This window comes from Heptranchias perlo, chromosome 6, assembly GCF_035084215.1.
Source record: "Heptranchias perlo isolate sHepPer1 chromosome 6, sHepPer1.hap1, whole genome shotgun sequence".
Taxonomy (NCBI): Eukaryota; Metazoa; Chordata; class Chondrichthyes; order Hexanchiformes; family Hexanchidae; genus Heptranchias; species Heptranchias perlo.
This window is the reverse complement of record NC_090330.1, coordinates 46,957,165-46,984,023: the sequence shown is the minus strand read 5'-3', so window position 1 is coordinate 46,984,023 and position 26,859 is coordinate 46,957,165. Positions and strand designations below refer to the sequence as shown.

The window sequence follows — 26,859 nt, the reverse complement described above, 5'->3', positions numbered from 1 at the left end:
TCCTTGCACTATTTCTTCCTTGCACTATTTCTTCATACCCCCTTAGCCTTCCTAATTACTCTCTTTTGGTTCTCCTCCATATTATCTACGCTCCACTTCATTTTCTTTTGTTTGTTTAATTCTTTTTAAAGTTGAATTTTAATTTTAATTTCTCTACTCATCCAAGGAACTTAAGCTTTTGCTGCATCCCCTTTACTTCTTGCAGGAATATGCCGATCACCTCCTGTTTGAAAGTTTCCCCATTGTTCACTCTTAACTGACAATTTTTCTTTTCAATTTATCTGGGCTAGTTCTACATACTCTTTCTCTTCCTTACATCCCATTCATTCATTACAAAGTATCCTACCCATCACATTAGTACTTCCACAGTCAGGAAGTGGAAGTGACATGAAAGTGAACCTATTTTGTCTGTTGCTGCACTATATTTTGTGTGAGCTGAGAGGTCAATTTGCAGGTGAGTGACAACTCAGCACACCCACATGCAGATATCTAATATCTAACCATAGCAGGATATCACTGCATCTCAAATTCAAAACAACATTTTTTTTGGCAGATCATAAGTATTCTACCACTAATAATACTAAATGTGGGCATGTGGCTCTATTACAATTGAATATGTACTTCATTTCTGCAAGTATTTTTTTTTACTTCAGATTGACCGGTTGTATGATTGGAAGAAAAGTCCGGATACGGATGTAGTTGCCACATTAAAGAAGCAGAAAAAGAACACAAAAGATGAATTTGACGAGAGAGCCAAATCCACTATTGTGGAATTTGCACAACAGGTTTTGAGCCTTTCTCTGTTATGTATCTTTTATAAACAAAGTCTGGGAAAAAAAATGACATTTCAGTTCAGTGTTTTTTGAAATTAAGAATTTGTTGTCTGAAGAGTTGTTTTCCTGCATGATGCTTGCTGTTCAACACCTTGTGCCAGTTGGCTTTGTATTGTTTGAGACTGTTATAAGAAGGAGCTGAATTTCTTCTAAATTGATAGCATTTTTAAAAGGGAAACATTACGTTCTTTGTAATTTAAAAAAAAACTGCAACAACATTGAGCTCTCAATGACGAAAAAAGGCCATTTTGTGATTTTCTACTGCGTCGTTTGCCTCGTGAAAGTTGAGTGGGCGGGAATATATGGATATATAGTGGTGACTGATTTGGAAAACTATTACACTATTTCAGAGCAGTATTTGCTGTTTGACCACCTCATAATAAAGAATTAATTTTAGAAACTTACCTAATTGATACTTACATTGGAGCACCAACATGCAGCAACAGAGTAGAGGGATACACGTGGCACCACATAGCAATGAGGAAAATCTGAGTGGAATTTTTTAGTAGGCTGCTGTGGTATGCTTCACTTGTGGCCACCTGAAGAGTGGGAGCAGTGTGGGAAGTGTGAGATCTCCATTTGGGAGATTGTTTGGGGGGGGGGGTTAAAGGGATTTCATATCCTTTTTTTCCAAAAACATTCTGAGCAACATTTCACATGTGGTTAAGTGTTTGTTGAAACTGAATATAGATCATCCATCCCAACATGTAATTTCTGTAGTGGTGTTGTAATGTCTATTTTAAAGGGAGGAAAAGTGCAATGTGAACTTAAAAAAAAAAGTTCGTTCTGCTGCCAAACTCCAGGATCATGTCGAGTATTGCAAAATGTGAAACCTCAGGAGCCCATCCCATCCCAAAAGAAATTGAGATTAAAATGGATCACATAGGTGGAGGATGCATTGCAGCAACTGACCAAGCTTACTTCAACAGCTCCTCCCAATCCCTTGACCTCTATCACTGAGGACAAGAGCAGCATTGGCATGGGAACACTATCATCTCCGAGTTCCCCCTAAATCACACACTATCCTTACTTGGACGTGCATTGCCATTCCTCCTTCATCGTTGGTCTAAATTCTGAAATTCCCTACCTAACAGCATTGTGAGAACCAAAACTGCAGAGGTTCAAGAAGGTGCCCACCACCACCTCGGAGCAACTGGGGATAGGAAATAAATGCGGCCTTCAGTGTTCTCCATGTCCTGAGAATGAATTTTTAAAAAAAAGAACCAGCATATCCTTCAATTCAGTGAGCAATGCCAGGAGCTCCACTAATATTTAAATATTTGATTGTCATCTGTGTGTCTACTTGAATGACTACTGTAGTTATTAAGGTGAAGTGATTCTTTCCTAACGACTAAACTATTTTATAGGGTATATATTTATCTGTGAATTACTAATGGATAACATGCATCACTTTTTCTTAGGGTCTGAATGCTGCTTTATTCTTTGAAAACAAGGATCCGCGTACATTTGTGTCATTGATACCTACATCAGCTCACACTGGAGATGGTATGGGAAATCTTATTGCACTGCTGGTGGAGCTGACACAGACTATGCTTGCTAAGAGACTAGCTTATTCTCTGGAACTAAGAGCGCAAGTTATGGAGGTATGCATGCAAGATCTACTGTAAATTTAGAAGAATAAGCTCATGTAATTTACAGCTTAGCCTAGAAAATATTGTGTAGTAATATATTTCTAAATTTAGCTTTAAGTCAGGAAAAATACTGTAATTAATAAAGCAATGCCCTTCCTTTGCTGGCTTATTTATAGGAGGTGAAGCTTCAGACAGCCCTCTAGTACCTTGATGTAGTGGCCATTCATCATCTGTAAGCCTAGGAAGTGAGTTTGCAGACTACTGGCTTTGTGGCATCACAACCAAACATGATCCTGCCCTCTCATGGTCTCTGTCAACAAACATATGGACATTTTGTAGCAGGGGGTCACTGGGTAGCAATCCGGTGTAGAAACCCTGTTTTTCCCCCCATTTTCCCACATCCCTCCCCTTGCTTAGCCTAGTGATATTGAGACCAATTGTAGTGTTCCCACCATTGCCCTAGCTAAGCCACCATAGACCACGGATTGAACCTGCAGTCTTCCTGGTCTGCATGACATAGTAACACACACTGGGCCTTCAGGAGAAAATAAAATAAAATAAAATAAGCCGCAAAGTGAAGGGGTGACTATCAACAGGTGTCAGCCTTGGCCCAGTGGTAGCACCCTCACCTCTGAGTCAGAAGGTTGTGGGTTCAAGCCCCATTCCAGAGCCTTGAGCAGATAATCTGGGCAGACTTAAACGTACTACTGAGGGAATACTCCACTGTTGGAACTGCCATCATTCGGATCAAGCGTTGAATTGAGACCCAGCTTCCCACCTTGGGTGGATATAAAAGATTGCTTGGTGCTATTTGGAGAAGAGCAGGGAAATTCTCCCGATGTCCTGGCCAACATTTTTCCCTCAACCAACATCACTGAAACAGGTTATCTGGTCAATTATTTAATTGCTGTTTGTGAGACCTTGCTATGTGCAAATTGGCTGAGGTGTTTTCCTACATTACAGCAGTGACTACAATTCAATGGTATTTGAAGCATTTTGGGACATCCTGAGATCATGAAAGGCAAAATGTAAATGCTTGTTCTTTATTTTCTTGTGTGGGAAACTCTTATGTTTAGTCACCAGTAGACATCCATTTTATGTTATTCCTGCATGAAAAACTCTAAGTTGTTAGTTTCAGTTATCCAGGTATTTTATCCAGCAAAAGTTAACATTCACCTTACTTAATTGTCCCTCCAAGGCAGTTAGTGAAGGTTAACAGTTAAATGGAAATATTCACTCTTTTTCCCTGGAAACTTGAAATAAAGTTGACTGATGGGAACTAGATGTTGGAGTGCTCTGTTTATTAATTCATACTTGTTCTGAAAACGTAACAAAATTATGCAAACAAATCTGAATCTTTAGTAGATATATCTTGCAGGTTCTGAGAAATTTGAGCATGGGTAATATGTAGATTCTATTTGCTTACAAATTTGGATCATGCTTTAGAAATTCTCTTGCGTACTGCAGTGCTGGCCACTCTTGTTTGCAGTCTGATCATCTTGCGTTTAGGGGTGTGCCCGTACTACACACTTTCTAACTATGTGACCCAGGCATGTAACAATAGGACCCCTTTGTGATCTGAACTGGATATTTGTGCATTCGCAAGTGTTCCCACATGCACCTCTCCAATCTTTTTGAAAGTGCACTAAGACAACACTTACTAAGAAGGGGCCATATATGAATTGTTAAGCTGTTTTATTTCTCTGACAGCAAGTAAATATACAAAATAAAAGTTATGATCAGACTACTCTTTTAATTAGTATAATATGTCATTGTATAATAATACATAATAACAAATACGCAACGCTTCATCATGTCAGTGAGTCGTCTTGATTTAAACAAATTTACTTCTCACTAGCTTAGTGAGTCTGGGCAAAAGTCTGTCTTAGCAGCTTTTTGTGTAAAAACAGTGTGCGTTTCTGTCCCTATTTTTGTCTCCGTGTTCATAACCAAGAGTGGTGGACTTGTGCTGGACAACCCCCACCAAGTGACTGGGAGCAGGGATTTCCCAACACGATGGGTGTAAGGTGCTTATCAATTTTTGAGATGGGCAACAAATTGCTTATTGTTTTCAGAAAGAGAAAAATAATCAGCCAGTGTTCCTTCTGATCATTATTCATCAACATTTGATGAAAAATGTACATGTGTGGACACTGGGGGAAGTTTTCTCTGTTCACTACATGTAGTGAAATCGTAAACGTGCTAAGAAAGAAAGTAAATTTGCATTTATATAGTGCCATATCACATCTTCAGGACATTCTAAAGTACTTCCTATCTAAAGAATTACTTTCTGAAGTGTAGTCATTGTGTAGACAAACGTGACCGTGTATGTGTGCACCGCAAATTCTCTCAAACTTGTGTCTTTAGCCTGGGTGTTTTTTTTCAGGTAAAAGCACTTCCTGGAATGGGAACGACTATTGATGTGATTCTAATCAATGGTAATATGAAGGAAGGAGATACTATTATTGTCCCTGGAGTTGAAGGTCCTATAGTTACACAGATCAGAGGTCTCCTATTACCACCACCCCTCAAAGAATTGAGAGTAAAGGTATGGAAAAGAACGCTATGATTTAAAAAAAAATGTTGATGTTTTACCTGCTATATTTGTGTGTAGTATTATAGTAAAACTTAGTTATGTGGCTCTTGTATATTAAAGGTTTTATGATCGCATTGTGCCACCACTAAGTTATAGCGATGTGTCTCTATCCCAACATTAACTCAGCTCTCAACTCACCAAATTTCACATCGTATCTTTTCAAAATCTGGACTTTCTCTTGTCAGATATCTAATTAATAAAAGAAGCATTTGGTTGGACTCGTTAATTGCATACATACAAATTGATGTGATGAGGAAAATATTTACAGCATACAGTTTTAGTAACAATGCCGCAAAAGGGAATTATGTGCATTGGTCATGATGGGGAGAAGAGCTGCAAGAATAACCCCAAATCTAAAGATGAGCTATGAAGAAATAGAGAATATTAAGTTCCAATGTCCATTGTAAAGAGTTAAGGGGATCCTCATTGAGGTATATAAAATATTAAATGGAATAGATAAATTGAACCCAGATTAATACATCAAAGTCTGGTCAGCAGGACAAGAGAATTTAAACTTAATGAAAAGTATATTTTAAATGAGTATATATTAGAAAAAGTATTAACTCAGAAGGTGCAAAACATTTAGAATAATCTACCAGCTAAAACAGTAGAATCAAAGACGTGATAATCAAAATGCAGCTAGCAGAGTCACTTGGAGTACTAGATGGATGAAATTTGGTGGGTCAAAGGGCCTATTCCTGTCCTTGGCTTTATGCTTTCATTTCACTTGCTGAATATTTAAGAATGGCAACTTAAAAATTAATGCAATTAACAATGCAAAACTGATTGTTTTTAAAGCCAGGTTGTAATGTATGCTGAGAATATAGTATGTCATGCAGGACCATGCTGTTTTAGTGCAAATTTTTTCTTTAAATGTTTCTGGTGAAATATTATTTAGCAGAAGAGATGTACTCATTATAGTGGATTAAATTTGCCCCCCTCTCTCAGTTTTAGTTGTAACAGTTAACCCTGGAATACAGAAGTTTAATATGTTAAAAGCTGGTTGTAGGGGTACATTGCTTCATTTATCAAGAACGGGAAAGAAATCCATTCAAAGCAAATGAATTCAATAACATTTTTTCGGTCGGGAGGGGAAAAGGGTAACCTCAACCAACCAAAATGTATTAAGTCATAATATTACACTGGTGTTATATATGACTCAAGATTAGAGCAATAGATTGGAAAGTAGTTTTATGCTGGCACTTTGTAGCTCTGACTGTTAGATTAATTTTTTGAGTGCAAGCTCGTTATCTCAGAACATTTGACAGAATGCATTGTGTTGGTTTTACAACTAACTCATTCAGAAAAATGTTATTACAGGAATAATTGATGTCTTGAATATTTGACTAAACAATAAGCAAATGAGAATTGAAACTGAAATTGAGCTTCCTTGTTGGCTCTACTGAGTTTGCTGACCTCAGCCTGGTTAGTAATAGACCTGCTACAATTAGCCCTGGGTTAGGAAGAAGAAAATCAGATGCCATTACTCTTCTTGATCATTACTATCCAACAATCCCATCTGGAAGTGCACGTTTGGTTAATTTGACTAGCATTGTTTTTACGAGGAAGCCTCAGAATTTTTTTTTTCATTTCATGGGATGTGGGTGTCGCTGGGAAGGCCAGTATTTATTGCCCATCCCTAGTTGCCCTTGAGAAGGTGGTGGTGGTGAGTTGCCTTCTTGAACCACTACAGTCCGTGTGGTGAAGGTTCTCCCACGGTACTGTTAGGTAGGGAGTTCCAGGATTTCGACGATGAAGGAATGGCGATATATTTCCAAGTCGGGATGGTGTGTGACTTGGAGGGGAATGTGCAGGTGGTGTTGTTCCCATGTGCCTGCTGCCCTTGTCCTTCTAGGTGGTAGAGGTGGTGGGTTTGGGAGGTGTTGTCGAAGAAGCCTTGGCGAGTTGCTGCAGTGCATCTTCTGGATGGTACACACTGCAGCCACAGTGTGCCGGTGGTGAAGCGAATGAATGTTTAGGGTAGTGGATGGGGTGCCAATCAAGCGGGCTGCTTTGTCTTGGATGGTGTCGAGCTTCTTGAATGTTGTTGAAGCTGCACTCATCCAGACAAGTGAAGAGTATTCCATCGCACTCCTGACTTGTGCCTTGTAGTTGGTGGAAAGGCTTCGGGGAGTCAGGAGGTGAGTCACTTGCCACAAAATACTCAGCCTCTGACCTGCTCTTGCAGCCACAGTATTTATGTGGCTGGTCCAGTTAAGTTTCTGGTCGATGGTGACCCCCAGGATGTTGATGGTGGGGGATTCGGTGATGGTAATGCTGTTGAATGTCAAGGGGAGGTGGTTAGACTCTCTCATGTTGGAGATGATCATTGTCTGGCACGAATGTCATATAATAAACTGTAGATTTTACAATGATATTGATGTGTATATTTTTTTTCCTCAGAATCCGTATGAGAAACAAAAGGAAGTCTGGGCTGCACAAGGTGTGAAAATTCTTGCTAAAGATCTGGAGAAATCTCTTGCTGGTTTACCACTGCTAATAGCCCACAAGGATGATGAAATTCCAGTGCTAAAGGTTTGAATTTGGTTATCTGAAAAAACTACTGGTACATATTTTAAACTTAATCTAGTAAAATTTAAGAACTGCTGAAATCTCTTCAGAATCTTGCACACTAATTTTGTTTCAGTTTTGTTGACGTATTATAGCATTTAAAGCTCCTGTGTGTATGTAAAATGAAAAATCTTACACCTAGTACGTGGCAAAGTGTCCATCACACTTGCACAAGTCATTGTTAAATAACAATGCTGATTGCCTCAAATATTACTAAACAGCTAGGAAAGCTGCCAATCAGTAAGCAGATAGGAATGTTGCTGATGAACAATAATGAGACCACAAAAAAACTGCCAATTTTAAGCAGGAAAAGGGAAACCAATAAAATGGCTCAAATTATTTTTGAGTGTTTTCAGCTGCAATCTTAGTTTATCAGCGGTCGAAGGTTGCAATGCTGAAAATAAAATTTCTGAAGTAATAAAAACATTAAAAAAATTAAAACAAAGTCAATAAATGCACCCACATAATGTTCTCTTGTGTTTGGAAATCTCTGCAACATTTTACTCCACAATGTGCGTGCGCTCGCATGCTCTCTTTTTTAAAAAAAAAAAAAAAATTCTGATTCTTTAAAGTAAAACTTTCCCACAGATAAAGCATTCTGATTGGAAATCAGATTGGAGGAGGTAATCTCTCAGAACCGCTGCCTCGGCAGCTGGCTGCTACCCTGTATTAAAGTAACAACCAATGTTTAGTTTACTTTTATTGATCTTGCTTATTGAGCTTCTTGAGCGTTCTGTTTGGTAACTACTGGACATTGTGCAGAACAAGATGTGTAATTGCACTAAATGAGCTGCAATTTTTTTTATTCATCTTACAAATTATGAGCTTATTTTAAAATTAAACGCTACCTGAAGGAAAACCATAAACAAGCCCCCACTTGATTCAGTGGTTTTAATTTTAAAATTCAGTACCCTGTTCCCCAGTGCCTGCTGTGCTTCAAGTCGTGTTCTTTCTTCAAATGAAACCAGTAAAATGACTAGTTCCATTTTAGCCTTAGCTCGAATGTAAGAACCATAAATTCTTTTTTTTACTTTGCAAAATGCTACTTTTTTGATAGAGGGTCATCTTGTGAGCACTTTGTTCTGCATTGAAGCTGGTGTGTAATTAGGAATAAACTTGCACAACCATTGTAGTACAAGTTTTAGGAGAAACTAGATGCAATAAATAGAGGTAGTGTATTTGGAAAGATCCGTATTTTCTTAATTTTAATTATAGTTGCCGGCTTTTATCTTTAAAAGTCACATTACACATTCAATGTAGATATAAAATTTCAAAATGTGACTAGCATGTAATTTGGTGCCCTGCCATACTACTGTTAACAGGATGAGCTAGAGCAGGAACTGAAGCAAACCCTGAATTCTATTAAACTGGAGGAGAAGGGCGTTTATGTACAAGCCTCTACGTTGGGCTCTTTGGAGGCACTCCTAGAATATCTCCGGACATCAAGTGTGCCAGTAAGTTTCAGAACTTGAAATCTTTTATGTTTTCTGCTTTGATTTAACTTCAATAATTATAAAACTGGATCTGTGTATTTCTTTCTTTCTTAGTATGCTGGAATTAACATTGGACCTGTCCATAAGAAAGATGTGATGAAATCTTCAGCTATGCTTGAGCATGATCCTCAGTAAGTGCCAAACAGTGTTGTTGCAATAATCCAGACATGTTTTTTTTTATAAAAACTTTTGTGTCATGTTGATTTCTTTAAAGTATAGAGCAAAATTCTGAACATTGGTACCTCTCACTATCATTTTTCTGCAGTTGAAAACATTCTTTTTTTTAATATAAAGGAGGTGACCTCCAGAGTTCCGGTGACATTATTTCAGAAATCCAAAGCTCAGATTGTTATGGTTTTTATGTGCTACCTGTCTTTTCAAATATTCTTTACACTCAATTTTTTCTGGCTCTCATACCTTATACCTCTCAAAGGAGAGTTCAATCTCCCAATGCCTTCAAATGTGTTTTCCCTAGCCGTACTATCTAAGTGAACCTTCGGTAAAGCACCCAGGATAATGAACAGAAAACCCTGGTTTGTCAATTATTTTTAAGTGACTGGAGATATTCTTATGCCTCTAAGATTTATCTTCAGTCCTCAATAAATGATAGAACATCACATCATATCTCATTGTAGTTTAAAAGTATTAAGCAAATTTATTAAATAAATAAGTGAATATATAACACTTTATTCCTTTCTGGCCTGCTAAACACGTGAAAACTGGCTCTCTTGCCTGCATGTACCGTTTTACATCTTAATGCACCATACAGACTCTGGCCCTACCACGAAACCTGACTCCCTCCTCCATGAGCTATTCATAGTGGCAATGCCAAAAGAATTTTGCACCATTGAAATCTCATCTACTAACTCCATACTTCAACAAGACTTCAAGAAAGTCTCTTCGTCCTCCCGGCCACCTTCTTTCCTCTTTTTCATTCCCCTCCCCCATTCACTCATGCACCGTAACAGAAATCAAAGTATGCACAAAGGGCAGATTGACATTTTAAAAATGTCTGTTAGACCTTCATTAGGTGCAGCAAAATCTGTTAAAGTAAGAGAACAGTGCATGGAAGTAGTGAGTCCTCATTTGATCACCATTCTCTTGGGATCCCAAATTAAGTGTAAAGTGCCTGTAATCTTCAATGGTAAAATCCATTATGCCCACCTTAGTTTTGATGCCAATGTCAATTGTGTATATCCCAATGGTACAATGCATTTGGGGGTGTTACAAATAAAATGTATTTGGCTAGACTTCTGGTGTATTATGCCAACAAATAATGGCTGTTGTATGCAAACAAGCCTTTCACCTGTCAACTTGGCAGTTTCAGAAATGTTTCATGGGGAGAGAGTGACAGGAGAGATGGAATAGGGAAGGCAGAATTTTTTTCTCCCATTGATGTGTCCTCTACAAAGTACCAATTAGTGGAATATTGGCGCAACTGAACTACTGAATATATGGGATGAATAGCATTAGTACTGAGTTTTGCAATGGCATGTTCTGAATAGAAAAATGGAACCTGCCTAGTACAGTTTCCCACAATACTGTGTCCTGCAGTTTTGGTCTAGTGTTAATTCATCGTCATAGAAATTACAACATAGAAGGAGGCCACTCAGCCCATCCATAGCTATGCTGTTGCTAGTTCTTCAACTGGAACTATCTACTCTAATTACATATTCCTACCCTTTCTCTGTGCCCTTTTATGGTTTCCCTTTTTAAATACCTATCCAATTCTATTTTAAATTATGCAATAATATCTGCCTCAAGAACCACATGAGATTGAGCATTCCATATCCTAATGATGTGAAAATAAATCTAATTTCTGCATTCATTCTCAGTGATAATCTGTACTCCTTTGTTACTAATTTTCCAACCAACAGAAACAATATTTCAATGTTAACCCTCTCAGAACCTTTCATAATTTTGAAAATCTCTATTAGGTTTCCCATTACCTCTTGGTTCTAGTAAGAAAAGTCTCAACTTTTCAAACCTTTCTTCATAACTTTAACCTCAGATTCCTGGTATGATTCTAATCGATCTTCACTGTGCCCTTTCCAGTTTTCTAATGTGCTTTCCTATAGCAGGGTGCCCAAAGTGCACGTAGTACTCGAACTGTGGCCTAATCAATGTCTTGTACAAATTCAGCATCACGCTCTCTTATATTCAGTGCCTTGATGTGTAAAGCCGAGTGGCAGTGGTTGTTGGAGGCCTATCGTCTCAGCCCCAGGACATTGCTCCAGGAGTTCCTCAGGGCAGTGTCCTAGGCCCAACCATCTTCAGCTACTTCATCAGTGACCTTCCTTCCATCGTAAGGTCAGAAATGGGGATGTTCGCTGATGATTGTACAGTGTTCAGTTCCATTCGCAACCCCTCAGATAATGAAGCAGTCCGTGCCCGCATGCAGCAAGACCTGAACAACATCCAGGCTTGGGCTGATAAATGGCAAGTAACATTCGTGCCAGGCAATGACTATCTCCAACAAAAGAGAATCTAACCACCTCCCCGTAACATTAAACTGCATTACCATTGCCGAATCCCCCACCATCAACATCCTGGGGGTCACCATTGACCAGAAACTTAACTGGACCAGCCACATAAATACTGTGGCTACAAGAGCGGGTCAGAGGCTGGGTATTCTGCAGCGAGTGACTCACCTCCTGACTCCCCAAAGCCTTTCCACCATCTACAAGGCACAAGTCAGGAGTGTGATGGAATACTCTCCACTTGCCTGGATGAATGCAGCTCCAACAACACTCAAGAAGCGTGACACCATCCAGGACAAAACAGCCCGCTTGATTTGCACCCCATCCACCACCCTAAACATTCACTCCCTCCACCACCGGCGCACAGTGGCTGCAGTGTGTACCATCTACAGGATGCACTGCAGCAACTCGCCAAGGCTTCTTCGACAGCACCTCCCAAACCCACGACCTCTACCACCTAGGAGAACAAGGGCAGCAGGCACATGTGAACAACACCACCTGCACGTTCCCTTCCAAGCCACACCATCCCGACTTGGAAATATATCGCTGTTCCTTCATCGTCGCTGGGTCAAAATCCTGGAACGCCCTACCCAACAGCACTGTGGGAGAACCTTCACCACACGGACTGCAGCGGTTCAAGAAGGCGGCTCACCACCACCTTCTCAAGGGCAATTAGGGATGGGCAATAAATGCTGGACTTGCTAGCGACGCCTACATCCCATGAACGAATAAAATAAAATCTATTTCGCATTTTTGTGACCTTTTCTACCTGCAGTTTTACTTTTAAAGATCTATCCCTACATATCTCTGTTCCTCCACTCTGTTGAGAGTCTTGCCATTTAGGGTATTACTTCTTTTCACTTTGTCAAATTGTTCTATTACACCTTTTTCTGCATTCAACTAGATCTGCTTCCTACTTGCCTTCTTTGCTAAAGTGTTTGTCTTCTTGCATTCTTCCTCACAGTTTACCATGGCCCCTAGTTTGGTGTCATTAGCAAACTGTATCATTCCTTTCTTATTCAGATCATTTATATAAATGGAAACCATTACCCACATTCTGCATAATAGATGGTACTTTATACAAAAATGTGAACAAAATAAATATTTGCAGTGCCACAGTTATTTTGATGTCATCTGTCATGACTTTTTATTGTAGCAAGATCTAGTGGAATTGTTACTAACTCAATTTGTTATGTGCTCAGTCCTTTGTTACTAGTCTATTAAGTTTTATGTTGGCTTGCAGAATTTTCATTCTTGCTATATCCTGTGAATTAACAGACTGCATTAGTATGTAACCAACTTCTTGCATTTTTAATTGAAATTAAGGATATTCTTTAATATGAGGCATTGTCAGTAGTTCCTGTAAAGTTCTCCAGGTTGTTTAAATAAATGCAATAATTTGTGTCATTTTATTTTTTCCTTGTAATTCCTCAAGATATTCAGGAATTCTGAAGAATCCTGTCCTAACACCCCTCCTTATATATTTTTTCTATAGTGCAGATACATGTTATCAAAGGATTATCAAATCCTGTTATTCACTTAATGAATTTCAGTTTTGTAAAGGAGGCCTCCCATACACCTTGCAAGGCTTTATCTTGACTCTGAATTGTCAATCAAATCAAATCATTCAACTGGCGACAGTTACAGAGGCCCAATACTTTAGTTATCACTTGACCATATTCCTCAATAATGTTCCCTGAGGAGTTGACCATCCTAACTACAATTTCTTAAATGGATGGCACCATTAACCTGTCAACTATCTCACAGCTGCACGACCTATGGTGGTCAGTGCAGCCATCTAAAAGAAAGTCTGTTTTTTTCCCCTGTCCTTGCTTTTCATTTCACTGGAAACAAAACTTCTAGCAGAAACTTACTTAACAGACAAAAGCTAAAAGTTAATATAAAGAATTAACGCTTTCCTTCCAGTCAGGTATGATTAGATACATTAGAATTTGGCCTCCTATTAATCTCCCAACCAATTACACACAAAGACATATAAACACAAGCAAGTACAATTGAAGCTGTACATACAGTTGGTGAAACCTTATTTGGGGGCATTGAGTTCAGTTTTGGAATCGCATCATAGGAAGGATATACTGATTTTGGAGGAAGTCCATTGATATTTCATCATGATGTCTGGGAGGAAGGGATTTAGCTTTGCTGAGAGACTGGATAAACTTGAGTTGGATTCCCTAATGATGTGGTTAAGGGGAATTTGAGTTTTTAAAATAATGAAGAAAATTAACTAGATAGCTAGGGAAAGACTCTTCGCTCTAGTAGGGGAATTCTAAATATGGAGACATAATCTTAGATTTAAAGCAAAGTTGGTTTAAAAACAACCTTCTAGGTTTCTTTTCCCCACACAAACAGTTAGAAATTGTGAAACACACTGTCCAGAAGGCCAAAGAAATAGAATCAATTGAGGTGTTTAATAGAGAAGTAAGGGTACAGACGGATATGGAGAGAAGGCAGAAAATAGAGCAGCCATGGCTAACAAAATGGTGGAGCTGGCTCAACGATGTCTATAGTAAATTTACTAAATTTGTACTCTGCAACAATATCTGCTGATATGCAATACTAAATAATGTATTGGTCTAAGGTAACTGTTCTGTATCCAACTTGTAGGTATTCAGTCATTCTTGCTTTTGATGTGAAGATTGAACGAGATTCCCAAGAGCTTGCTGACACACTTGGAGTCAGGATCTTCAGTGCAGAAATTATCTATCATTTATTTGATGCTTTTACAAAATACAGACAAGATTACAAGAAACAAAAGCAAGAAGAATTCAAGTGAGTTCAAGACTGTTACATATTACACTGAAAGTTGTGATATTATGAAAACAATAAAGACTATTTTGTAGGCTTATGCAGGCATTGCCTTTTTCTCTCTCCAAAAATTGCACAGACTTTTGTAAACTAGCTTTTAATGATGGCTTTTATAGTGACAGGAGCTTTCTTGTTTAAAAAAAAGGGCTGTAAGTCGCATGTTCTTTTACCAGGGTGTTTGCTGTTTTGTATAAGTGCGGTCATAAATTATTAAAACATAATTAATTATAATCTGCAACTATAGCTCCTCCAGACATAGACTTCATTGAAATGAAACAGCAGTAGGTAAGTCCTCACAAGGGAGGACAGGTTGTTGGCCGCGAAGTGAGATACTGAGTTAATTATATTATAAGTTTTGAATGCATGAGAATTTTCCGTATGAAAAATTAGTTGTAAAGACCTAACCTCCTAGCTCGCGCTCTCTCTCGCTCTTCCACATATTTAAATATCAGAACTTTTCTCCCCTTTTTAGGCATATAGCCGTTTTTCCTTCAAAACTACGAATTATCCCTCAGTTCATTTTTAATTCTCGTGATCCAATTGTAATGGGAGTTACTGTGGAAGCTGGCCTTCTGAAACAAGGCACCCCAATGTGTGTTCCTTCAAAAAATGTAAGTTTACAGAAGTCTCACATCTTCATACGTTTTCTACTGACAATGAAAGAATGCTTTTTCATATTTGTATTTTTTGAAGGTTTTTTTTAAGAATGAATTTTGTGTACAAATTTCAATTTCTTAGCATTTATAAACCTACCTATCTTGGTTCCAATAAGTAGACTACTCATGGAAGTTAATTCTTATTTGCCCTTTTCCAGTTTGTTGATGTTGGAATTGTTACGAGTATTGAAGTGAATCACAAACAAGTTGATGTTGCCCGGAAAGGTCAAGAGGTCTGTATTAAAATAGAACCCATACCTGGAGAATCACCAAAAATGTATGGACGGCACTTTGAAGCTACAGACTTCCTTGTCAGTAAGGTATGATTTTTGCTTTGTATAAGATAGGCAGTGAGCGTGTTTGCCTTTCATTGTATGCAAATCTTTTCCACAACTTTAAAGCTGCTATTCAGGAAGGTTTCCCTAAATAGTCCTAAAGCATGGACAGAAAATCTATGTATTGCTAGTTGTATTGTATAACTAGGAGGGGAATGAGGAAAGTACTCAATTTAATTCTAGTGGTGGCCACTAGGATTAATAATTGATAGCATGGTTGTCAAAGCGCTGTAGTTATCCTGCATGGATGCATATCTGAATGGACCTAATCATTCAATGAGGGGGGAAATGATAGCTCACTACATCTATTTTAGAAACTTCTAAGCTGCAACAGAGACATGTGATTAGCTCCCATACTGTAGAAGAAATCGGCTTGCCCCTCCCCTCACCATCCATTCTTTTTTTCCTGTCGACAGTAACAACTCATTGTTACTGTGCACCATGATAAGTTCTACAGTCTATCTCTTTTTGGAACTAATTGACTTTGCTTATGGCTACAATTCTGAACAATATTGTATCCTCCCTTTTAATTGAGTAGGTTTTCCTTTTCAGAGGCAATGCCTCTCATAAGCTGGGGTTTTCATCTTGACAGTTGGTAGAAATTGTCTGCATAACACTGGAGCAGTATAGATCGTGATTTGTAGTATTAACACTACTGTTTGACAGATTGAATTACTCAAAAAAAAGTTACTAATCGTTGCATTTAAAACAAAAAGTTATCAAGGCCATGTTGCAGAATCAGAACTGCTGAGCTGCAGCCCTTGGTGGTTTGTTCTCCTGGAAGAGATTCTTCCTATATGCTATATTTTGCTTCTATTTCCTTGCATTCCAAGAATCTTGCAGACTATTTGAGAAGAAACAATGCTTTATTTGTCAAACACCTTGGTTTTGGATTTGTCAGAGCTGAGTGTCAACCATCCATTGTTTTCCCTAGATCTGTTTTCTCAAATGGAAGAGCCAGGAGTCTTCAATTGGCGGTTGAGTGGGGCAGCCACTCAGTCAAGGGTTTTCCAACACCCAGGAGACATTTGTCATTTTAAGCACATCATAATGAAAATAAGATTTGTTTTCTGATGTGGGGATCATTTCTCACACAGTTAAATTATTTTAATTTATTTATAGTCTTTACTTGCGTGAGGCTTCATACTGAGCTCCATCTGGGGCCATTGTAGCATATCGCCTCTCCAGAAGGGAAAGTTTTGGGAAGCATCACTGAGTATTGATTCCTGAAGGATGGAAAATTCAACCTTTAGTACTATCCTGGTATTTTAATTATGTTTGCTGCAATTATTTAAAAGGTTTGATTTTTCTTCTTCCATATCTTGCAATACAGGAGTACATCCTAGCTTCATAGGTTCTGGGGAAGTCACATGTTGAGCATACACATAAAATATCATGACATTGCAGACAGACTGTGTTTGATATGGCCTCCTACTCCTGTGTTGTACAAAACCACAGAACTTATGCCATTGTGCCAGTTTTTCTCCAGATAAAGATTCTTTGCTCTTCACCTTAGGTTTCTCTTTGCTAAAGTTCAGGACAAAGTTCACAGGTTCACTACAAGAGTAGGTTAGATTAGGGAAACCAGAGTTTTGAACATTCTGTTGTTTAAACTGGCCTGTTCATGTTTTTGGTTTTGTTTTAGAGGTTTTCCAGGAGTCTAAGGTATCGTCACCAGGTGGTGAACGTCCAGAAAATATACTAGGCTGTCTTTTTCAGCACAGATGAGGGAGGCCATTCGGCCAATCTAGCTCATCCTTCCGTAGAAACCTACACAAAGATAAGTACAGAAAATACAAAAAGAAACTCTGCTCTTTAGGTTAGTTGATAACACCAACAATCAATTCTGTGCTCCCTAGAGAGTTATATAAAGAGCAAATATTTCATATAAGCATACAAGAGGCTAAGACACAAATTGAAATTCAGCACAGGGAGTGTAGCTGCACTGTGGTTGTATGGTGCATTCTTCAACACAGACCCATGCAAAACATTGCCTGTATCAAAACAAATTTAGTGTCTCCATAGTTGGCACAGCATGTAGGCACTACCATAGGCTTTAAATACTGTGCAACAATCTATAATCCATTCACAAACACTGGTATTCATAATTGTATAAGATGCTTGCTGGCCAAATGTACCGTAATTTGCCAAATGTACCTCTGGTTTACAAAGTGCACTCGTAAGGAATAGCTGCACTCTTTCCCCCAACATTTAGACAAGCACAAGTCTATGAAATATAGTCATGGCCAGCTAAATGCATAGTACTGGTGAAACACTGCCACCGCACAGCGCTGAGGACTCGAAACTTACAGGGATTCCGTGCAGGACAGGGGCTCAATGTCAGAATACACCCAATCCCTCCAGTGAGATAACAGTTTAGTAATGGAGAAGTCCCCTCAGCAGGGACCCTTCAGTTCACAGGTTCCATCACTGCCAGTAAGGTATGCTGAAACAACCCCAGTGACAGTTGGTACTCCTTCAGGGATAGTAGAACCAAAATATAAATATCCACCTAAAGAATATTGGGTGGCTTCCCAAACCATAACCCAGGAAAGTATCTCCAGATGAGTCTGGTGTTGTATTCCTAGCCCACCACTGAGAGGAATGGGTAGTCCTCCCTCTGAGACATACAAACAGGGTCTTTCTTGAGAAAACCGAGATGGTTTTGGTGCATTTTCCTGAGCAGTATGCAGAGGTATCAGACTACATTGCACAACTGATTTGACTTCCTGAGCAAGATGATCATTGACTTGGCGGAATCAATAAGAGCCATGCTGCCATCCGTAGCAAGGCAGACTAGAGCCCTAGAGCCAACGGAGTCTCTAAGGTTGGATTTAGCACATCCTCATCTACATCCAGAGGATTGAGAACAGGATTTCCCCTGGGTGGAGAAGGAGAAAGATGGCAACGAATTGTAGAGTGTGCATTATTAGACCAAAGCTGAAAATGCACAGGCTTTTTAAAGTCATCCAAAATTTCTATGTGCCATCATCAGGGGCTTTCATCCCTAGAGTGGAACCCTTTGGATTTGAAACTGCATAGACAGTTTTCATGTGATTACTCTTGGCTGCCATCCCGATGGCCTATGGTCACAAAGATCTGGGCTGATATAGTAAATTATCAATGTCTCTAAAATCGACCAAGCATAGAAGGTTTACTGTGACTTGAGGGAACTTCAATGGAGTACAACAGTGGAAAATGCAGTGCCTGTACTTCAGGTCTTCTCCCACCACAGGAAATACACTACACAAGCAACGAGCTACTTGCCTTGCAACCAAGAGTCAAACCAAATGGATGCACTTGAGCAATGCTGCTCCTGAGTGCTCATCTTGCACTTCGGCTGCATCTCTGACCATCTTCCACATCTGCACTGACCCCTTGGATTTTACCCATCACTCTCCTCTGGCTCCCCAGAATTCACTGCTCTTGGTCCTTGGGTTTCATCCCACTGCAGCTCGTTCCTCTGCTGGTCCACTGGATCCGCTGGTATGTACCAACACGTAACAGGTCACTGCACACTGTCACCGGACCAGTGCATGAGCTGATACTCTACCCTTATTACGGCTCCTGGATCCATCCCCTCTCCAATAATGACTCCGAACTTGAATATTAGTCAGTGACTATTCTAAGCTGACTCCATGCTGTCTGTGTGGACTTCATCTCACCACAGCCCCCTCAGACTTTAACTTTGGAACGTTTTATATTATCGTCTCCTTCTCCTCTCTTGCCAATCTTCCCACCTAACGTGCCTGTCGGGGACTAAATTCAGCAGCTTCTGCTGGCAGATTAACAATCATGACCTCATTGTGGATGGTCGTATTGACATCCTGACTTCGACCAAAATTTAGCTCAAGGGTGTTGACACTTTCCCTTTATTGGTGCTTATACTTCCTGCCACCTTCCCTGCTCAAACTGCCATGATGGCAGCATGGCCCTTATCACCGTGGCCTCTCCACCTCTGGCACATCTCCTCCTTTGAGCACCTCACTCTGGTCCACCCTGCTCCCCTTTAAAATCCTTATGATCATCTGTGCCGCTACTCCCCCCCCCCCCCCCCCCCCCCCGCCCTGTATTTTTCAGAAGAAAGAAAGAACTTGCATTTATAGAATGCCTTTCACAGCCTCCAAGTATCCCGAAGTGCTTTACTGTCAATTAAATACTTTTGAAGTGTAGTCACTGTTGTAATGTAGGAAACAAGGCAGCCAATTTTGCGCACAAAGTTCCCACAAATAGCAATGAGATGATGACCAGATAATCTGTGATGTTGGTTTGAAGGTGGCAGGACAAGTTGATATGGCTGTTTTTTTAAAAAAAAGCATACGGGATCCCGCACTTTATAAATAGGGGCATAAGAGTACAAAAGCAAGGAATTAATGCTAAACTTTTATAAATCACTGGATAGGCCTCAGCTGGAGTATTGTGTCCAATTCTGGGCACTGCACATCAGGAAGGATATCAAGGCCTTGGAGAGGGTGCAGAGGAGATTTGCTAGAATGATAGCAGGGATGACGGACTTCAGTTATGTGGAGAGACTGGAGAAGCTGGGATTGTTCTCCTTAGAGCAAAGAAGGTTAAGGGGAGATTTAATAGAAGCGTTCAAAATCATGAAGGATTTTGATAGAGTAAATAAGGAGAACCTATTTCCACTAGCAGGAGGGTTGATAACCAGAGGGTACAGATTTAAGGTAATTGGCCAAAGAACCAGAGGGGAGATGAGAGTTTTTTACACAGCGCGTTATGATGATCTGGAATGCACTGCCTGAAAGGGTGGTGGAAGCTGATTCAATAGTAACTTTCAAAAGGGAATTGGATAAATACTTGAAAAGGAAAAAATTGCAGGGCTATGGGGAAAGAGCAGGGGAGTAGGACAAAATTGGATAGCTGTTTCAAAGAGCTGGCACAGGCACCAAATGTGCCAAATGATCTCCTTCTGTGCTATATCATTCTATGGTTGAGGCATAAATATTGGCTAGGATACTGGGGAGAACTTCCCTGCTCTTCGAATAATACCAGGGGATCCTTTACATCCACCTGAGAGGGCAGATGGGATCTCGGTTTAACATCTGAAAGACAGCATCTCCAACAGTGCAGCACTAGGTGTCAGCCGTGGGATTTGAACCCACGACCTTCAGGCTCAAAAGGCGAGAGTGCTAACATGGAGCCAAGGCTTATACAAAAGATATCTTCCCTTCTTTCCTTCATCCTCTGCACCAAGCAGTGCTTGGTGATTTCAATTTCTATTTCAACTTTCCTCGCCTCCTCTCTTCTGAATTCACTGCCTTTCCTAAAACTCTACTTCCATATAAACTCTGTTGCTCATATTCACAGCCACCTCCTTGACTGTGCCATCTTCTCTGGCCTCGCCCGTGGTTTCGATCACCAACAAGGCCATTTCTGACTACTTCCTTTATATACCTTACCATCAAATCACCCTACCCTTTTCAACCCCACTTCTTTCTGTATCTGCCCCTGGTTTTTAAAAAAACTCTCCCCGTTTCCTTTTGTATCTGCCCTGGGTTTAAAAAAACTCTCCCCAAGTCATTTACAACCATGCACGCAAACTCTCAATTGCCTGGCCTTTGGCCCTCCATTGCTATGATACTACTGCATGAGTTGATTTGCTAAACTGCTCCCCCTCCTCCACTTTTATGCCCTCATTCCCAGCAAAACCTTCATTTCCTTTGGTACGGCCTTCATCAGACGCAAACTTGAGTGTACCTGATGCAAAACTAGCTTAGTTATTCAGCAGATAACTGTTCAGCCATTCATCGCCAGATCTGCCTCAAGCTCATAAAGCAATTCTGAACCTCACTGTCCTCTGCCAAAACTCCCCCATACTCTAGGATCATCCTAGAGGGCTAAAATAATCCAGCCTCCTTTTTTCCACTACCAACTAGCTCCTTAAAGCTCCTCCGGCAAAGGTCCCGGCAGATTGGAAAACTGCTAATGTATTTAAAAAGGGTAGTAGGCAGAAGGCTGGAAATTATAGACCAGTTAGCCTAACATCTGTGGTGGGTAAAATTTTGGAGTCTATTATTAAGGCGACAGTAGCGGAATATTTGGATAAACATAATTTAATAGGACAAAGTCAGCATGGCTTTACGAAGGGGAAGTCATGTCTGACAAATTTGCTTGAGTTCTTTGAGGACATAACGTACAGGGTGGATAAAGGGGAACCAGTGGACGTAGTGTATTTAGACTTCCAGAAGGCATTCGACAAGGTGCCACATAAAAGATTATTGCTCAAGATAAAGAATCACTGGATTGGGGGTAATATTCTGGCATGGGTGGAGGATTGGTTATCTAACAGGAAGCAGAGAGTTGGGATAAATGGTTCATTCTCGGACTGGCAACCAGTAGCCAGTGGTGTTCCGCAGGGGTCGGTACTGGGTCCCCAACTCTTTACAATCTATATTAACGATTTGGAGGAGGGGACCGAGTGTAACATATCAAAGTTTGCAGATGATACAAAGATGGGAGGGAAAGTAGAGAGTGAGGAGGACATAAAAAACCTACAAGGGGATATAGACAGGCTGGGTGAGTGGGCGGAGATTTGGCAGATGCAATGCAATATTGGAAAATGTGAGGTTATGCACTTCGGCAGGAAAAATCAGAGAGCAAGTTATTATCTTAATGGCAAGAAACTGGAAAGTACTGCAGTACAAAGGGATCTGGGGGTCCTAGTGCAAGAAAATCAAAAAGTTAGTATGCAGGTGCAGCAGGTGATCAAGAAGGCCAACGGAATGTTGGCGTTTATTGCTCGGGGGATAGAATATAAAAACAGGGAGGTATTGCTGCAGTTATATAAGGTATTGGTGAGACTGCACCTGGAATACTGCATACAGTTTTGGTGTCCATACTTAAGAAAAGACATACTTGCTCTCGAGGCAGTACAAAGAAGGTTCACTCGGTTAATCCCGGGGATGAGGGGGTGGACATATGAGGAGAGGTTGAGTAGATTGGGACTCTACTCATTGGAGTTCAGAAGAATGAGAGGCGATCTTATTGAAACATATAAGATTGTGAAGGGGCTTGATCGGGTGGATGCGGTAAGGATGTTCCCAAGGATGGGTGAAACTAGAACTAGGGGGCATAATCTTAGAATAAGGGGCTGCTCTTTCAAAACTGAGATGAGGAGAAACTTCTTCACTCAGAGGGTGGTAGGTCTGTGGAATTTGCTGCCCCAGGAAGCTGTGGAAGCTACATCATTGTATAAATTTAAGACAGAAATAGACAGTTTCCTAGAAGTAAAGGGAATTAGGGGTTACGGGGAGCGGGCAGGAAATTGGACATGAATTTAGATTTGAGGTTAGGATCAGATTAGCCATGATCTTATTGAATGGCGGAGCAGGCTCGAAGAGCCGATTGGCCTACTCCTGCTCCTATTTCTTATGTTCTCCTTGCCCCTTCCACCCCCACCTCGAACAACATGTGCGAGGAACTCATGAGTTTCTTCATCACAAAGATACAGCTGCCTCTCCTGCTTCTATCTCTTCCTCAGCCACCAACCTTCTCCCACCCCCCTCCTGCCTTAGACTTGAATTCGTGTCTCTCTTTAGTTTCTCCCATATCTTCTCCTCCCCCCCCCCCCCCCCCCCCCCCCAGTGTGCTCTCCAAGCTAATTTCGGTCCATGAGACCTACCTCCTGCTACCTCAATTCCATTCCCACTATATTCCTGACCACCCAACTTCCCTTCTTGGCCTCTATGGCGGCTGAGATTGTAAGTGCTTCCTTTTCCACGGGCACTGTTCCACTCATTCAAAACCGCCTTCTCAAAACCCCACCAACCTCTGTTCACCTTAACTACTGCCCATTTTCAACCTCCCTTTTCAAGGTTCTTGAGCTTGTTGTTGTCTCCTGGATCCATGCCCATCCCTCGAACAGCTCTCTACTTGAATCACTGCAATCAGGTTTCCACACCTCCCACAGCATTAAAGAGGTCCGAACCAAAGTTATGAATGACATTTCCTGTGACTGTGACCCTTATGCGTTATTCCTCCTCTGCCTTTCTGCAGCCTTTTACACGGTCGTTCATACAGTCGTCTGCCAGTGCTCCTCCTCTGTTGTCCAGTATGGCGGGATTACCCTTGCTTGGTTCCACTCGGTGTCTCATCCTTCATCCTCCATGAACTTCAGCTTATGCAAAACTCTGCTACCTGTATCTTATCCTGCAACAAATCCCATTCGCCCATCACCACTGTCCTTATTGATCTACATTGGCTCTAACACGTCAAATTCTGATCCCGTGTTTAAACCCCACCATGGCCTCACCCCTTCCTATCTCTGTAACCTCTTTCCTCCTCTAGTCCGATGTTCATTTTTTCCTTATGTTTCTGTAAAGAGCCTTGGGATGGGTTTCTATGTTAAAGGCATTATATAAATGTAAGTTGTTGATTTTACTGATGTGGGTCTAATGAAATTAGGTACAAGGTAATTGAGCAGGTTTTGTTCACCAAAGGAGCAAACAGCTGCAGGCAATCAGTAAAGCAGATCAGAGCATTTTCCAGTGTCAATTGCTGCAGCTGATCATGAATGAAATACAGACTCTATATTGGAGCAGTTGATTATACTTTGGACTTGATTTTCAGTATATTACTCCACTGACTAGCATAGTTGCTTTTGGCATTGCTCCCATGAGAGATACAACGGCAGATATGCAACTACCATTCATTGGGTAAGGTATTTTTGGAAGCAGGTTAAGGAACTGTTGCAATCTTAAAAAAAAACAGCAGAACAAGGGTGTTATGCAGGACTTGCTAAGAAAAGCTGGATTGCTTTTATGGGCCTCCCCTCTCCTCGAGCATATCTGGTTGGTGCCAAAGCTTAGAGCCCTCCGGGTTCTTACCCTAGAATGTCCTCCTGTGGATCCAGACAACAGCAGTTCTTGCACCAGTGACTCGCTGGATATTCTCCTCCCCCCAAGAACAGTGTGCAGAAATTTCCACCTGTATAGGGAAACATCACTTAACAACAATTTGCATTTATATAGCACTATTAATGTAGTGGAACGTCCCAAGGCACTTCACAGGAGCGATTATGAAACAAAATTTGACACCGAGCCACATGAGATATTAGAATAGCTGACCAAAATCTTGGTCAAAGAGGTGGGTTTTAAGGAGCGCTTTAAAGGAGGAGAGAGGGGTAGAGGTTTAGGGAGGAAATTCCAGAGCTTAGGGCCTAAGCAGCTGAAGGCACGGCCGCCAATGGTGGAGCGAAGAAAATCGGGGATGTGCAAGAGGCCAGAATTGGAGGAAATCAGAGCTCTCAGAGGATAAAATGGCTGGAGGAGGTTACAGAGATAGGGAGGGCCGAGGCCGTGAAGGGATATGAACACGAGTAGAGAATTTTAAATTGGAGGCTTTGGGGGGGCTGGGAGCCAACGCAAGTCAGTGAGCACATAGGTAATGGATAAGCGGGAAACTTCCAACGATGCTCCTATGTAGCAATATTAAGTACGCATCTTTATATGTACCAGATAAATCATCCACTGGGCACACTGATCGTGCAACCACCTTGAATTTCTCTTTTAGGAGTTAGGTTAGGGCCCGGGGGTCCATGATAGGTAGAGTCTTTGTGGACCATGAAAAGTCTGGAGTAGAAACATGTTCCCTCCAAATAGGGGCTAACTTTTTCTCTCACCTCTGATAACAACGCTGCTACTGCAATGGAGTACCACAAGTTGTCTGGTTGATTCATATCACAGAATTTGGGATGTGTGCTTGTGAAATAAAAAGGCTTGCATTAATATAGTGTCTAATGAATTATCTTGAATTACAGCTGCTGTTATATAGGCAAACATGTCAATTTAAGCACAGCAAGGTCCCAAAAGCTGTTTTTGCTTGTTTTGCTTTGAGGAGGAATGTTTGCCAGGACACTGGGAGATAAACCTGCTCTTTGAGTAGTGACACGTGCTCTTCTACATCCAACTGAATCAGTGTAACGGACAGATGTCTCATCTGAAAGGCGGCACCTTGGACAATGCGGCACTCCCTTAAAGTGTCAGTTTAGTTTATAGGCTCAAGTTCTGGAATGGGGTTTGAAGCCATAGTCTGGTGTCTTGTATCCCCACTCCCTTTGGGTGAATGGTGCTAAGCTCTTGAATTCCCTTCCTAAACCTCTCTGCTTTTCTTCTTGCTTTTTCTTTTTCTTCAAGGGGAAATGTTATCAGCACAAGTATTCCTTCAGCCTTTCCTCAGCACCTTGGTTTTTGAGAAAATGTCTGTCTATGATCATAAGGCATCTCAGGATGCAGAATTTATATATCTGTACCTGAACAATTGCATATCAAAGCCCATTACTTAAGTCTGCAAGCATACTCTGCAACAGCTACTCTACAGACCAAGTGCTTGGATTTGCAGTCAATTATGAAAAATCCCAGCTGCATTCCATGCAGAATGTTTTTCTGCCTTTAGACCAATTTACACTACTCTGATAGGAGATATCCTCTACAGGGACAGTTATGGATCCTAGCAGAAGGCTATGTAAAAAGTTTAGGTCTGATTGCATTCATCTTTGTAGTTCTCAATACCTGACTTTTTATTTAACAACATCAGTTAAATTTGTTTAGCCAGTGGCCCCCTTACAGAGTTTCCCTTTCCCAGCCTAGTCTCATCCCTGGGCAGGACAGGAGGACAATATACTGTATGGGGTAACCTCTTGTATCGGCCTTCCCTTCAGTTTACAGTGGTAACAGATGCATCACTAATGGGCCATCTGGAGGAAGTGGGCTCGGGGCAAGTGGGCAATGGAGCAGTCTACCTGGCGTATCAATTAATTGGAACTAGGGCCATAATGTGGGGCTAATTGTTGCGTGTATGGCCGACAACACTACTGTGGTCTACAACAAATGAGGGGCAGAGAAACTCACTTCCTCTCCTTTTGTCAAAATTGTGTCTTACTATTACACAAGTTTGCGGTTCATGGGATCGCTTTCTCAGCTCAGCATTTAGCTTGGATAGACACACAGCGGCAGTCGTTCTCAGTCATCTCACAACTTACCCTCACGAGCAGCCATCCGGCGGTAGTTCAGGGCATTTTCAGTGTGTGGGCATAGATCTTTTGCCTCTTGACAACTATTAACTCCCCTGTTTCTGCTCAAGGATAGAGGCCGTGTCAGTGTGGAGATTGGACGTTTTCCTGGATTCAAAGCTTTCTGTATGCATTTCCTCTGTTTCCTTTGACCTGTTAAAGATACACGCAGAAGAGGAAAAGCCCTTTTGGTAACCCCTTACTGGCCCAATTTCTCTTTTATAAAAAAAAGACACCATAGAAGCTTTCATAGGACCATAGGAAGTCTTTTAGGAAGCCATAAATTCTGTACCAGTCATCTTTTCTCATTAGAAAGGATGACCCTAAAATGTATATGTAATGGACAAATTTGTAACAAAATGAGCAGAGCATTTTTCAGTCTGCAGAGTTAGCTGCCATGGACCTAAAAATGCATTCTTTCATATATGGATAATATATTGCACCAAAA

At 40.7% G+C, this 26,859-nt stretch overlaps 1 protein-coding gene and 1 long non-coding RNA gene across 2 annotated transcripts in view; one reads left to right on the top strand and one right to left on the bottom strand.

The window, feature by feature from the left end:
• eif5b (eukaryotic translation initiation factor 5B) overlaps nt 1-26,859 on the top strand; it is a 93,958-nt gene that overhangs the window by 58,787 nt on the left and 8,312 nt on the right. The window contains exons 15-23 of the mRNA XM_067986239.1: nt 654-785; nt 2,255-2,437; nt 4,812-4,973; nt 7,425-7,556; nt 8,915-9,046; nt 9,140-9,216; nt 14,191-14,355; nt 14,864-15,002; nt 15,206-15,367. Coding sequence (XP_067842340.1) covers nt 654-785; nt 2,255-2,437; nt 4,812-4,973; nt 7,425-7,556; nt 8,915-9,046; nt 9,140-9,216; nt 14,191-14,355; nt 14,864-15,002; nt 15,206-15,367 — 1,284 coding nt within the window. The remainder of the gene's footprint in view (nt 1-653; nt 786-2,254; nt 2,438-4,811; nt 4,974-7,424; nt 7,557-8,914; nt 9,047-9,139; nt 9,217-14,190; nt 14,356-14,863; nt 15,003-15,205; nt 15,368-26,859) is intronic.
• Nucleotides 13,997-26,607, bottom strand: LOC137322969 (uncharacterized). The gene is made up of 3 exons (XR_010963263.1): nt 26,382-26,607; nt 24,229-24,328; nt 13,997-17,152 (listed from the first exon to the last, which is right to left on the bottom strand). It is a non-coding gene; the product is annotated as an uncharacterized lncRNA (long non-coding RNA).